At 35.8% G+C, this 15,255-nt stretch overlaps 1 protein-coding gene across 6 annotated transcripts in view; it reads right to left on the bottom strand.

Moving 5' to 3' along the window:
• Positions 1–15,255, bottom strand: part of slc4a11 (solute carrier family 4 member 11) — a 300,006-nt gene that overhangs the window by 86,333 nt on the left and 198,418 nt on the right. For all 6 annotated transcript variants that reach the window (XM_062980865.1, XM_062980863.1, XM_062980861.1 and 3 more), the window contains exons 5-6: positions 15,021–15,252; positions 11,666–11,747 (exon numbers count right to left, since the gene is read on the bottom strand). In XM_062980865.1, coding sequence (XP_062836935.1) covers positions 11,666–11,747; positions 15,021–15,252 — 314 coding nt within the window. The remainder of the gene's footprint in view (positions 1–11,665; positions 11,748–15,020; positions 15,253–15,255) is intronic.

Genomic DNA, 15,255 nt, shown 5'->3' with positions numbered 1-15,255 from the left:
TAATAATAATAATAATAATAATAATGTACCCCACTTTTATCTCTTGATAAAATACATCTGTCAATCTCAGGTGGGGGGATTAAAAAATTACTTCATTTTTATGGGCATTGTTGGGTACCCAAGATGATGATGATAATAATAATAATAATAATAATAATAATAATAATAATAATAATGTACCCCACTTTTATCTCTTGATAAAATACATCTGTCAATCTCAGGTGGGGGGATTAAAAAATTACTTCATTTTTATGGGCATTGTTGGGTACCCAAGATGATAATAATAATAATAATAATAATAATAATAATAATAATAATAATAATGTACCCCACTTTTATCTCTTGATAAAATACATCTGTCAATCTCAGGTGGGGGGATTAAAAAATTACTTCATTTTTATGGGCATTGTTGGGTAACCAAGATGATGATAATAATAATAATAATAATAATAATAATAATAATAATAATAATAATAATGTACCCCACTTTTATCTCTTGATAAAATACATCTGTCAATCTCAGGTGGGGGGATTAAAAAATTACTTCATTTTTATGGGCATTGTTGGGTACCCAAGATGATGATGATAATAATAATAATAATAATAATAATAATAATAATAATGTACCCCACTTTTATCTCTTGATATAATACATCTTTCAATCTCAAGGGGGGAGATTTAAAAAATTACTTCATTTTTATGGGCATTATTTGGTACCCAAGCTAATAATAATAATAATAATAATAATGTACCCCACTTTTATCTCTTGATAAAATACATCTGTCAATTTCAAGGGGGGGAGATTTTAAAAAATTACTACATTTTTATGGGCATTATTTGGTACCCAAGCTAATAATAATAATAATAATAATAATAATAATAATAATAATAATAATGTACCCCACTTTTATCTCTTGATATAATACATCTGTCAATCTCAAGGGGGGAGATTTAAAAAATTACTTCATTTTTATGGGCATTGTTGGGTACCCAAGCTAATAATAATAATAATAATGTACCCCACTTTTATCTCTTGATAAAATACATCTGTCAATCTCAAGGATGATGGTATGGTGGGATCGCAGTTTGAGTAATTTAATGGCGTTTTGTTGTATGCACAATTTCTCTACGAATTGGCTACATCCTTCAAAACAGTTTTATGGTTACTATTGTCTTATGCTGGTGGACCAAAGCAATTCCTAGAAAGGATACCTCTAGGAAACTCTAGGTCCTTTGGCACAACTCTATAATATGGGAGGAGACCTCGAAAACAATTGCAATTTGATGACTATTGTTATTTCATGAACTGGATTGTTTGCTTCTGGCCAGGACATTTCTTCTCCAGGGGATGCAGGTGTCCGAAGAAAGAACGAAAGAGCGCAAGGACAGGAAAAACAACCACCGACCCAAAAGTGTCCGCACAGGTAACTGAGCCAAAAAAGGTTAATAAACAACCACTGAGTGCGGATTTTTTTCCGGAGGGATAATCGCTACCAACTGGCAAACAATGCGCAACAATGGGATGATGACGCAAGTGGCTGTCCTGCCAAAACGTCTTCGGAACGCACATCAATACAATAGAGAGGAATGTATTTGGACTGGGTTGTGTGTCCATAGGAAGGGCAGAACAAACAACTGGCGCCAAGACAGTGTGTGCGCCTATATTATATTATATTATATTATATTATATTATATTATATTATAGTCACTTTAGGCTCCTTATGGAGAAAAAAAGCACAGTATAAATAAATAAAAATAAATATAAAAATATAATACTACATATTATAAGATAACATCATGCATTATAAAATGAGGCAGTGGTGGTTCTATGTAGCATTTTAATTATCTTAATAATATTTTAATGGTTGTTATGTGATTTTGGCTAGTTTTATCTTTTATTAATTTTATTTTTATTTATTATTTTATTTATATTTATTTTTAGTATTGATAGTATTTATTATTAATTTTTTTAATTAATTATTAATTCTATGTTTCATACATTTAAATGCTCAAAATCTCAACGTTATCAGCATAAGAGTACTCAAAGCATGTTAACTTTCTCAGTTATAATGAAATAAATCCTGGGTTTGTGTGTATGTATATGTGTGTATGTGTGTGTGTGTGTGTGTGTGTGTGTGTGTGTATATATATATATATCCGTACCCTGACAGTATAAAAGTTAACATGGCACAATCAAGCAACGTAAAGTACAGTAGAGTCTCACTTATCCAACATAAACTGGCTGGCAGAACATTGGATAAGCAAATATGTTGGATAATAAGGAGAGACTAAGGAAAAGCCTATTAAACATCAAATTAGGTTATGATTTTACAAATTAAGCACCAAAACATCATGTTATACAATATACATGTTATACAGATACACTGCATTATTCTGAGGGGCTTTTCATTAATTACCATGTTTTAAACCTCTTTAGCTGTAAAATCCAGGGTTTTTAAAAAAATATCCTATGATAATGACCTGGCTTCTTTGCAAAAAAATATAGAAGGGATGGAAAGTGAATGTTTAATTCACTTGCATATAAATCGGCATATTTCCAGGCTAAAGCGCAGGTGGGGAAATGTGTCCCAGGAAGATGAAATGAATTGCTCATATAAAGCCAAAAAATGAAAAAGCTTTGACTGTAAAGCGGCTTTGATCACTGGCTGAGATGCCTCAGAATCTCGTTCCAAATCTGAATTTGTTGCAGGCTATTCCCATGAGAGACAACTTTATCTGCAGATTAGAGGAAAAGGCATCTGCAAAGCATCTCTGTGCACACTGGACTCGTTGACAGCCCTATCTGCTCCTATCTTCAAATTAAATGGAAGTTAACCTAATAAACCAAGACCGATTTTGACTTTATGGAGACTCCTTTTCTGGAAGAAACTGGATGGCAATCTGTCGGGAGTGCTTTGATTGTGCCTTCTGATATGGACTGGGGTTGGACTAGATGGCCTTTGGGGTCTCTCTTCCAACTTGATGATACAATTATTCCTCCATGTTCAGCATCTCTGATAAAAGTCTTGACTACTTTTATTTCATTTGATGAAACTTCAAATGTATGAACTTTCCATCTTTGCTTCGTCCTCTCTATTCATAGCTTTTAAAGGAGAAATTACACACTGTCCAAAAAGAATGCTGCTGTGCTATTCAAAGCCGGAGATAAAATACAAAACATGCTTCTGCTTTGGCTCATCGCTGCCATTAACGCATCCGCCCTGCGCTGTCCGACAAAGCAACACACGATCCACCCACACAATTAATTCAGGCACAACAAAGGAGACGACGGGGAGGAAAACACTGGAGGGAACTGTCCGCAGCATGACCCTATAAGTGAACATTGAGAACTATTAGATATAGAGCAGGCATGGGCAAATTTCGGCCCTCCAGGTGTTTTGGACTTCAACTCCCACAATTCCTAACAGCCGGCATCATCCGAAAATACATCACACAGTCCTAAACACTTGGGAAGTGATTGACTTGTGATTTCTGTGATACGAAATCCAGCATATAGATCTCGTTTGCTGTATCATACTACAGTAGAGTCTCACTTATCCAACACTCGCTTATCCAACGTTCTGGATTATCCAACGCATTTTTGTAGTCAATGTTTTCAATGTATCATGATATTTTGGTGCTAAATTCGTAAATATAGTAATTACTACATAGCATTACTGCGTATTGAATGACTTTTTCTGTCAAATTTGTTGTATAACATGATGTTTTGGTGCTTAATTTGTAAAATCATAACCTAATTTAATGTTTAATAGGCTTTTCTTTAATCTCTCCTTATTATCCAACATATTTGCTTATCCAACATTCTGCCGGCCCATTTATGTTGGATAAGTGAGACTCTGCTGTATGTCTTTGTGTCAATAATAATAATAATCATAACCACAACAACAACAACAACAACAACATCTTTCCTCTTAGCTAGACATAGGTTACAACACAGCTAAAAACACTTACTCATCATAAGAATGATAAAATATGATACTGAAAATGTATTATAAAATACCATAATTAAAATGTATGTCTACAAATACAACAGAATCTCACTTATCCAACATTCACTTATCCAACGTTCTGGATTATCCAACGCATTTTTGTAGTCAATGTTTTCAATATATCGTGATATTTTGGTGCTAAATTCATAAATACAGTAATTACTACATAGCATTACTGTGTATTGAACTACTTTTTCTGTCAAATTTGTTGTATAACATGAAGTTTTGGTGCTTAATTTGTAAAATCATAAACTAATTTGGCATTTAATAGGCTTTTCCTTAATGCCTCCTTATTATTCAACATATTCGCTTATCTAACGTGAGGAGCAGCGTCAGCCGAGCTCAAGGGCAAGTTCTGAAGCTGTTATCTTATTGCTCTTATATTATCTTAAACTCTCAATTTTAATTGAAGACTGTTGCCCTTGAACTCCTTGCTTTTACTAAAGACTGTTTATCCAATGTTCTGCCGGCCCGTTTATGTTGGATAAGTGAGACTCTGCTGTATGTCTTTGTGTCAATAATAATAACAACAACAACAACAACAACATCTTTCCTCTTAGCTAGACACAGGTTACAACACAGCTAAAAACACTTACTCATCATAAGAATGATAAAATATGATACTGAAAATGTATTATAAAATACCATAATTAAAATGTATGTCTACAAATACAGTAGAATCTCACTTATCCAACACTCGCTTATCCAACATTCTGGATTATCCAACGCATTTTTGTAGTCAATGTTTGCAATACATTATGATATTTTGGTGCTAAATTCGTAAATACAGTAATTACTACATAGCATTACTGTGTATTGAACTACTTTTTCTGTCAAATTTGTTGTATAACATGATGTTTTGGTGCTTAATTTGTAAAATCATAAACTAATTTGATGTTTAATAGGCTTTTCCTTCATCCCTCCTGTTGGATAAGTGAGACTCTGCTGTATATCTTTGTGTCAATAATAATAATAATAACAACAACAATAACAACAATAATATCATCTTTCCTCTTTGCTAGACACAGGTTACAACACAGCTAAAAACACTTACTCATCATAACTCTACTATTCTATGATTCTATGATTCTACAAGAATAATAAAATATGATAATGAAAATGTATTGTAAAATACCATAATTAAAATGTATGTCTACAAATACATAGATTACAATATGCAGAAGAAAATTGTGTGCCATTTAACTGCATTGAACTGGATTATACGGATCTATATTGACCATATAATGCAATTCCAAATCTAGCCAATGACAGCATTAAGGAGTTGCTGCCTAATTCCAGAAGCAAAGCTTAATGTAATTTTTTGGGTTTAATTAAACATTCAGACAGAACATTTAAAAAAGGGCACAGAGGCCAACAACTTCCATTAGCCTGTCATTTAAATAGCAAAAAAAAAGGCATAACCCAGGGATTTGGCATGACTCAGTGTGCGCGGTTGCCTTTTGTGGCAGAGAACATCTGAACCTCTGGCGGATGAGTGCTCGCCGTACTTTTAATTAATCCGAACGTTTGCTCCATTAAGAAGAAAACATCCTACAGCACAGCGTGGGAAGGGGGAAAAAAAGAAAGAAAGACAGAACTTGATAGGTATATGCTAAACCTCTCCGGCAAAGGCTTCCCAGGAGAAGGGTTCACAAGAGGACAGGAGACGCGTCTCGATTATTGATACAGTTTTGAATTACACTCTGTAACAAAATATATAAAAAATATGTTCCTGGTTTGAAAGTGTTATTTTATGTTCCATTGTGAGGCCCTTACTTTGAAAGTACAGTAGAGTCTTGCTTATCCAACCTTCGCTTATCTATCATTCTGGATTATCCAACACAGTCTGCCTTTTACTAGTCAATGGTTTTGTAGTCAGTGTTTTCAATACACTGCAAAGTTTTGCGGCTAAATTTGTATATTCAGTAGAGTCTCACTTATCCAACACTCTCTTTGCTTTTACTAAAGACTGTTTATCCAATGTTCTGCCGGCCCGTTTATGTTGGATAAGTGAGACTCTGCTGTATGTCTTTGTGTCAATAATAACAACAACAACAACAACATCTTTCCTCTTAGCTAGACACAGGTTACAACACAGCTAAAAACACTTACTCATCATAAGAATGATAAAATATGATAATGAAAATGTATTATAAAATACCATAATTAAAATGTATGTCTACAAATACAGTAGAATCTCACTTATCCAACACTCGCTTATCCAACATTCTGGATTATCCAACGCATTTTTGTAGTCAATGTTTTCAATACATTGCAATCTTTTGGTGCTAAAGTTGTAAATACAGTAATTACAGTAGAGTCTCACTTATCCAACATTCGCTTATCCAACGTTCTGGATTATCCAACACATTTTTGAAGTCAATGTTTTCAATATATCGTGATATTTTGGTGCTAAATTCATAAATACAGTAATTACTACATAGCATTACTGTGTATTGAACTACTTTTTCTGCCAAATTTGTTGTCTAACATGATGTTTTGGTGCTTCATTTGTAAAAACATAACCTAATTTGATATTTAATAGGCTTTTCCTTAATGCCTCCTTATTATCCAACATATTCGCTCATCCAACAGTTGTCCAACAGAAAGGAGGAAACCATGAAAATGAGCAAAATCTGGCCACCAGTATTTTAAACACTCAGAAAAATGAGGAATTCCAGATAAGAAACAATCAGGGGCAGTTAACACCTCCCAACAAAAGATTCCCCCAGGAAGCAGCCAGGCTTTGAAGCTACAGGGCTATTTGTAGTCAATGGTTTTGTAGTCAGTGTTTTCAAGACACTGCAAAGTTTTGCTGCTAAATTCGTATATACAGTAATAATAATTACTACATAACGTTACCGTGTATTGAACTGCTTTTTCTGTTGATTTGTGGTAAAACATGATGCTTTGATGCTTAATTTGTAAAGTGTGAATGTTGCAGTTGGCCAGCTTGAAAGTTTCAAAGCCTGGCTGCTTCCTGCCTGAGGTAATCCTTTGTTGGGAGGTTTTAGTTGGCTCTGATTGATTCATGTCTGGAATCCCCCCGTTTGGATTCCCCTAGGCAGGAGACAGTCAGGCTTTGAAGCTGCCAAGCTATTCAATGCTAATCAAGCTGGCCAACTGAAAACATTCACACTTGCCTCAGGCAGACAAGAGTCTTCTCTCCCACCCTGGACATTATTCCACAGGTATATAATCCCCACTTGCCTAGTTTCCAACAGACCTCACTACCTCTGAGGATGCCTGCCATAGATGTAGGCAAACTGTTAGGAAAGAATGCTTCTGGAACATGGCCATACAACCGGGAAAACTCACAGCAACTCATCAATAATGCTTATCTTATACGAGGGTTGAATGAAAAGTAATGCCTCCACCTTCATAACTCCTCAACAGATGGCAGTCTGGTCTGCGGCAGGTCCTGGCTTGTTCAAGAGACTCTCCTCTATGGTTCCATTTGGCGGGAAGCCTTAGCATTGAACGGTTGTGTTGTCAAAGTGTGAAGTATCTAACCCTGTGCAGACGGTCGGTCAATGTGACTTAAGCAACGTGCAGTCATTGAATTCTTGACAGCAGAAGGTGTCACCACAAAGGAGATTCATCCGAGAATGCAAGATGTTTATGGTGATTGTGTTGATGAGAGTCCTGTGCGTCGTTGGGCGAGTGAGTTTAAAGATGTTGAGGTGGGAACATCTGACTTGCGTGACAACAAAGAGTTGGATGTCCTGTGATGGCAACCACTGAGTTTCACAAGCAAAAAGTTGACAGATTGATTCAGGATGACCGTCGTATCACTCAGAGAGAAATTTCAAGCATCATCAGCATTTCACAAGAACGTGTGGGTTACATTATTGCTTTGCTTGGCTATCGGAGGATCTGTGCACAATGGGTCCTGTGAGACGCTGGTTGCAGAAACAGAGTGTCGACTTCTTCCGTGACGGCTTCAGAAAAATTGTACATTGTTGGCAGAAATGATGATGTGGAAATGTGAATAGTGGTAGTTATAAAGGATTATTTCTGCGTTTGATTTATTAAAATATTCCCCTCCAAACCCAAGTCACGAAGGTGGAGGCATTACTTTTCATTCAACCCTTGTAGCAGTAACATGCGTCATTGTCCAGTTTTAAAGGAGATGCCTGGATAAAGCCCCAATTCCAGAAAAAGACAATGGACTTTGCAGTCCCATTCAGTTCTATGATCTACTATTCCAAACATCAAAACATCTGGGCGTCCCTTGGGCAACGTCCTTGCAGATGGCCAATTCTCTCACTCCAGAAGCAACTCCGGTTGCTCATGACACGAAAAAAATAAAATAAAATAAAAATCTACTATACATTTTTCTGGATGCCTCCCACTATCCATGGCTAGACTGGGCCAGTCAGGTTATGGGATGGGTGCAAATATTTGTGAGTGAGACATAGCATGTTGAACTACCTGCAAGCAGATGTGTTGGAAAGCTTTAAAACATGATATCCCATGTTCAAGAGTCTCACTTCAAGTGTCGAAATCTCTCACATGGTTCAAGCTGCATAAGACTCTATGAGGACACATGACTTTTAAAAACAATATCCCCCTCAGGACAAGGATGGGAGAAATGATGTTTTTCCGATGCTGCTTCTGCTGCTCTGTGCATGGTGCGCACGAGGCTGTGCTTTGCATTCAGCCCCACTGCTGACTTTCTCTGTGGCTGAGATGAGTCATGCGCGGCTCTCTCGGATGACACAGAAAAGCCCTCTGGAAGAGATCGGGCTCAGATATCTGTTCTGTGGCTTCCCCGGGAAGGGATAAAGAAAGGGATGGAGCAGAGAGGAAGCATGTGTGTGTGCGCATTGCATGTGGAGCATGTGGCAAACCTGAGAGAGAAAAGAGGGTGCAGAAAAAAAAAGAAAGAAAGAAAGAAAGAAAGAAAGAAAGAAAGAAAGAAAGAAAGAAAGAAAGAAAGAAAGAAAGAAAGGAAAGGAAAGAATTGGGAATTGCTGTGAATTTTCTGGGCTGTCTGGCCATGATCTGGAAGCATTCTCTCCTGACATTTCGCCCACATCTATGGCAGGCATCCCCAGAGGTTGTGAGATCTGTTGCAAACCAGGCAAGGGAGGTTTATATACCCATGACAACTCTTGTCTGTTGGAGGCAAGTGTGAATGTTGCAATTAACCACCTTGGCCATGCAGCTTCAAGGCCTGACTTCTTCCTGCCTGGGGGAATCTTTTGTTGGGAAGTGTTAGCTGGCCCTGATTGTCTCCTCTCTGGAATTCTCCTTGTTTTCTGAGTGTTGTTCTTTATTTACTGTCCTGATTTTCACACCATATCATACTTTTTTTTCATGAAAAAAAAATCAAGTCACTTCTGGTGTGAGAGAATTGGCTGTCTGCAAGGATGTTGCCCAGGAGACGCCTGGATGTTTTGATGTTTTTGCCCTCCTTGTGGGAGGCTTCTCTCATGTCCCCGTGTGGAGCTGGAGCTGATAGAGGAAGCTCATCCACACTCTCCCCAGGTTGGATTTGAACCAGCAACCTTCAGGTCAGCAACCCAACCTTCAAGTCATCAGTCCTGCCAGGACAAGGGTTTAATCCACTGCGCCACTGGGGGCATTTCCATGGTTTTCTCCTTTCTGTTGAAATCATCCCCATGCTTGTGGATTTAAATGGATTCTCTGTGTAGTCTGACATAGTGGTTGTTATAATGTGCACTTTACTTAGTATATTATCATAACCTTGCTGTTTTTAATTCCATGTTTTATTAAGTGTGTTTTTATATCTAGAGGTTAAATGTTTAAATTTTATAATTTGCGTATGTTCTTGCTCGTTGATGTATTGTATATTGTTATTTTTTTTATCTGGTATTATCTGTGAGCCACCACAAGTCCCCTTCGGGGGAGATGGAGGCGGGGTATAAATAAACTTGTTGTTGTTGTTGTTGTTGTTGTTGTTGTTATTATTATTGTTAGAGTGGTTCAGCATAGTGGTTGTTAGAATGGTCCAACAGAAAGGAGGAAACCATGAAAATGAACAAAATCTGGCCACCAGTATTTTTAAAAAACTCTAAAATCAGGAAAGTCAATAAAGAACAACACTCAGAAAACAGGGGAATTCCAGATAGGAAACAATCAGGGCTAGCTAACACCTCCCAACAAAGGATTTCCCCAGGAAGCAGCCAGGCTTTGAAGCTATAGGGCTATTTGATGCTAATCAAGCTGGCCAAGTGCAACATTCACACTTGCCTCCAAAAGACAAGAGTTCTTTCTCCCACCCTGGACCTTCCACGTATGATGATGAAGTGAGACTCTACTCATTACAAGAAAACGTGCCATATAAAATAATAATAATAATAATAATAATAATAATAATAATAATAATAATAATAAGTAAAGGAAACTGAAGAACTTGCTTTGATTGAAGTCAAAAAACAGAAACTCCTCAAAGCACAGCAGACAAAAAACCAGTACAAGAAAACCGCACTACAAACTAGAATTGACAGCTGGCACAACAAAACATTGCATGGAAAGTTCCTTGACAAAATTGAAGGAAAAGCTGATAAGGAGAAGACCTGGCTCTGGCTCACGAATGGGACCCTGAAGAAGGAGACAGAAGGCCTGATCCTTGCAGCCCAGGAGCAAGCCATCAGAACAAATGCAATTAAGGCCAAGATTGAAAAATCAGCTGATGACCCAAAATGCAGACTGTGCAAGGAAGCTGACGAAACCATTGATCATATCCTCAGCTGCTGTAAGAAAATTGCACAGACAGACTACGAACAGAGGCACAACTATGTGGCCCAAATGATTCATTGGAACTTATGCCTCAAGTACCACCTCCCAGCAGTAAAGAACTGGTGGGATCACAAACCTGCAAAAGTATTGGAAAATGAGCACGCAAAGATACTGTGGGACTTCCGAATCCAGACTGACAAAGTTCTGGAACACAACACACCAGACATCACAGTTGTGGAAAAGAAAAAGGTTTGGATCATTGATGTCGCCATCCCAGGTGACAGTCGCATTGACGAAAAACAACAGGAAAAACTCAGCCGCTATCAGGACCTCAAGATTGAACTGCAAAGACTCTGGCAGAAACCAGTGCAGGTGGTCCCGGTGGTGATGGGCACATTGGGTGCCGTGCCAAAAGATCTCAGCCGGCATTTGGAGACAATAGACATTGACAAAATTATGATCTGTCAACTGCAAAAGGCCACCTGACTGGGATCTGCAGCATCATCCGAAAATACATCACACACTTGGGAAGTGTTCGACTTGTGATTTTGTGAAACGAAATCCAGCATATACATCTTGTTTGCTGTGTCGTAATAAAATAATAATAATAATGATAATAATAAAAAACTTTATTTTGCACCCCTCCTCCATCTCCCTGAAAATATATACCCCACTTGCCTAGTTTCCAACAGACCTCACAACCTCTGAAAATACCTGCCATAGATGTGGGCAAAATGTCAGAAGAGATTGCTTCTGGAACATAGCCATACAGCCTGGAAAACTCATAGCAATCCAAGGAAGAGGTATTTGATCCTTGGCAATTTTGGGTGTGCCAAAAAAAAGAAGGAAGGAAGGGGGTGAAGGAAAGAACGTGGTCGCATAAGAGTTTCTTATTATACTCCAAAAACAGGATTTGCAGTGAGATGCAAAGAACCATCTGTACTTACATGATGCAAAGCCAGGACTGCTGATATTGCACCCCGGTGACTGTCGCTGTGACGCCCTGAATCGTATCTGACAAGAGGTGAACTGTCGAGAAAGAAAGAAAGTACAAAAGAAAGAAAGAAAGAAAGAAAGAAAGAAAGAAAGAAAGAAAGAAAGAAAGAAAGAAAGAAAGACTCTCGTTAGATCCACGAACCATCACAAATGGAACTGAATCTGTACTGTTTGCAAATTCACTTGGAAGCTAATCTACCGGTAAGTTTTTTAATAGGACTAGATATATTTTATTCTAGCTTTTGCATAACTTAGCACAGAAGATGAAGCCGTATTTTTGTGTGTGTATCACTAAATTTCAATTTCCAGGATCCCAGAGCATTGAGCCATGGAAAGTACCGTATATACTCGAGTATAAGTCGACCTGAATATAAGCCGAGGGACCTAATTTTACCACACACACACACACACAAAAAAACCTGGGAAAACATTGACTGCAGTATAAGCCGAGATACTAATAAAATTACATTAATTGAGGCATCAATAGTTTAAATGTTTTTGAATCTTTACATCAAACTCTAATTTAAGATATGACTGTTCAACTCTGATGAAATCATTACTTTCATCTTCTTCAATGTAAATGTCCTTATGTATCCTTTTAATGATAATAGAGTGAAATAATAAATGTAATAATAATAAATGCAGTAAAATAATAAATGTAATAATAAATAGAGTAAATTAATAAATGTATGTATTAATAATAATAAAAATAGAGTAAAATAAATGTAAAAGTAACAACAATAATAGAGTAAAATAATAAATGTAATAATAATATTTAATAGAATAAAATAACAAATGTAATAATACCAATGTATCCTTTTATTGATAATAGAGTGAAATAATAAATGTAATAATAATAAATGCAGGAAAATAATAAATGTAATAATAAATAGAGTAAATTAATAAATGTATGTATTAATAATAATAAAAATAGAGTAAAATAAATGTAAAAGTAACAACAATAATAGAGTAAAATAATAAATGTAATAATAATAAATAGAGTAAAATAATAAATGTAATAATACCAATAATAATAGAATAATAATAATAAATATACCCTATATACTTGAGTATAAGCTGACCTGAATATAAGCCCACCAGGACCCTCACCCAAGTATAAGCCGAGGAGGGTTTTTTTCAGTCCTAAAAAAGGGCTGAAAAACTAGACTTATACTCGAGTATATACAGTAAGTGGCACCAAACTGCATTCATTCTGCAGTGTAAACACACCCATTGTGAATATTTTTAATTATTTTGGAAGCTGTCTTGAGGTCTACACATTTAAGTGCATTAAATTAATAAATGCCTGATCATAATATTATGATGATAATATTGATAACAATATTATGATGTAATACAATGTAATAATAATAATAACAAACTATTATAATTGCATATTTATATTACATGTAATATTACTAACAATACTGCAATATAGTTGTATAGTACAATATAATAATATATAATGATTTTATAGTGCTTATATTGTGCTATATTTATTTATTTAGTTATTTAGTATACATTTATATCCCGCTCTTCTCACCCCAAAGGGGACTCAGAGCAGCTTACAAATCAAATGAACATACAATATACAGTAGAGTCTCACTTATCCAACGTAAACTGGCCGGCAGAATGTTGGCTAAGCAAATATGTTGGATAATAAGGAGGCATTAAGGAAAAGCCTATTAAACATCAAATTAGGTTATGATTTTACAAATTAAGCACCAAAACATCATGTTATACAACAAGTTTGACAGAAAAAGTAGTTCAATACGTAATAATACTAGGTAGCAATTACTGTATTTACGAATTTAGCACCAAAATATCACGATGTATTCAAAACATTGACTACAAAAATGTGTTGGATAATCCAGAACGTTGGATAAGTGAGACTCTACTGTATTATTAGCATAGCACAATATAAGCATTAAATTACTATATCATTATATGGTAATATTATTAGTAATATTACATTTAATATATAATATATAATTAATGTTATGATATTGTATTATTAGTATAGTATTGTTACATTATAATATTATTATCAATATTATATGTATATAAAATATATTATATAGTGGTAAATTATATATATATATATAAAAATAAAAAAAGCATAGCATGTTGCTATGGCACAGGAGACAAGATGGAACTATTTTCCTGGCTCTATACTCTATTTATAGAGTAGACTCAGGGCGGTTTACATACAATCTATATATAGAAAAGAGTGATGGCATCATGGCGACCCACAAAACAACAAAACTACAGGCCCCCCAACCTCGAAATTTGACAACACAACCCATCATCCACGCCTCTAGGTTAATACAACAAAAAGAAAAGAAAAATAAAGTCCTAAATAAAGAGAGAGGAATAATTGCTTTTATCCAATTGCTGCCAGTTAGAAGGCTAAGCTCCTCCAACTTGGTCTCCTAGCAACCCAATAAAAAATAATAAAAAACACTAAAAAATTAATACAATAAAATGCTATAATAACAGAAAATAACTAAAAATAATACAAGAAAATAATAAAATATAATAAATAAAAAGATAACTTACAATAAAATTAATAAAAAATGCAAATAAAGTCAAATAAAAATTACACAACAATTTTTAACCAATACCACCACCACTTTGCCACAGCAACGTGTGGCCGGGCACAGCTAGTATATTATATTATATGACTATATTGCAATATTATTAGTAATATTGCATGTAATATAAATATACAATTATAATAGTGAATTATAATAATTATTACATTGTATTACATCATAATATTATTATTAATATTACATATATATACAATATATTATAATATTGGTATAGTATAATATTATTATTTGTTTATTTCCAATATTTCTATCCCGCTCTTCTCACCCGAAGGGACTCAGGGCGGCGTACAACTGGCAACAATTCGATATCCCGCCCTTATTATATCATTAAATTGATATAATATAGTAATAATATAATATTTTGTATGTATATATAACTTGTAAGCCTCCCTGAGTCCCCTTTGGGGTGAGAAGGGCAGGATATAAATGTTGCTAATAATAATAATAATAATCAGAAAGTTTTCTTGCACAAGCATGGAAAAGGCATTCTACCTATCCAATAGTGGCATATGTTGCGTCAGAGTACAATGGGGGAGGTTTTGAAACAAAGCGTGCATGGCCATCTGTCGGGAGGGATCGGATTGTCTTCCTGCATGGTCGAATGGGGTTGGACTGGATGACCTTTCAAATCTATGATTCTATACTTCATGGTTTTCAGCTGAGACAAAGAGAGAACGAGCGCCGGTCTTACCATTCCCTTCTCGCGGGGTTCCTGAATCGGTGAATAAAGTGCTCATGATTTTGTCGAAGTTGCAGCTGGGCTCCGCGTTGTCCGAGTCTTCGGCAAAGTGTTTCAACATCTCCCGCAGGACGTCGTCCAGAGAGGTTGCCGTCTCGTCCAGGATGATACTGGCTCTGGCCAGGAACCCGTCCAGGTCCCGGTGCGCTCGGACCTCCTCCTCAAAATTCTTTAATTTTAGGTACTG

This window comes from Anolis carolinensis, chromosome 5 (genome assembly GCF_035594765.1).
Source record: "Anolis carolinensis isolate JA03-04 chromosome 5, rAnoCar3.1.pri, whole genome shotgun sequence".
Lineage (NCBI taxonomy): Eukaryota > Metazoa > Chordata > Lepidosauria > Squamata > Dactyloidae > Anolis > Anolis carolinensis.
This window is presented reverse-complemented; position numbering and strand designations above follow the sequence as displayed.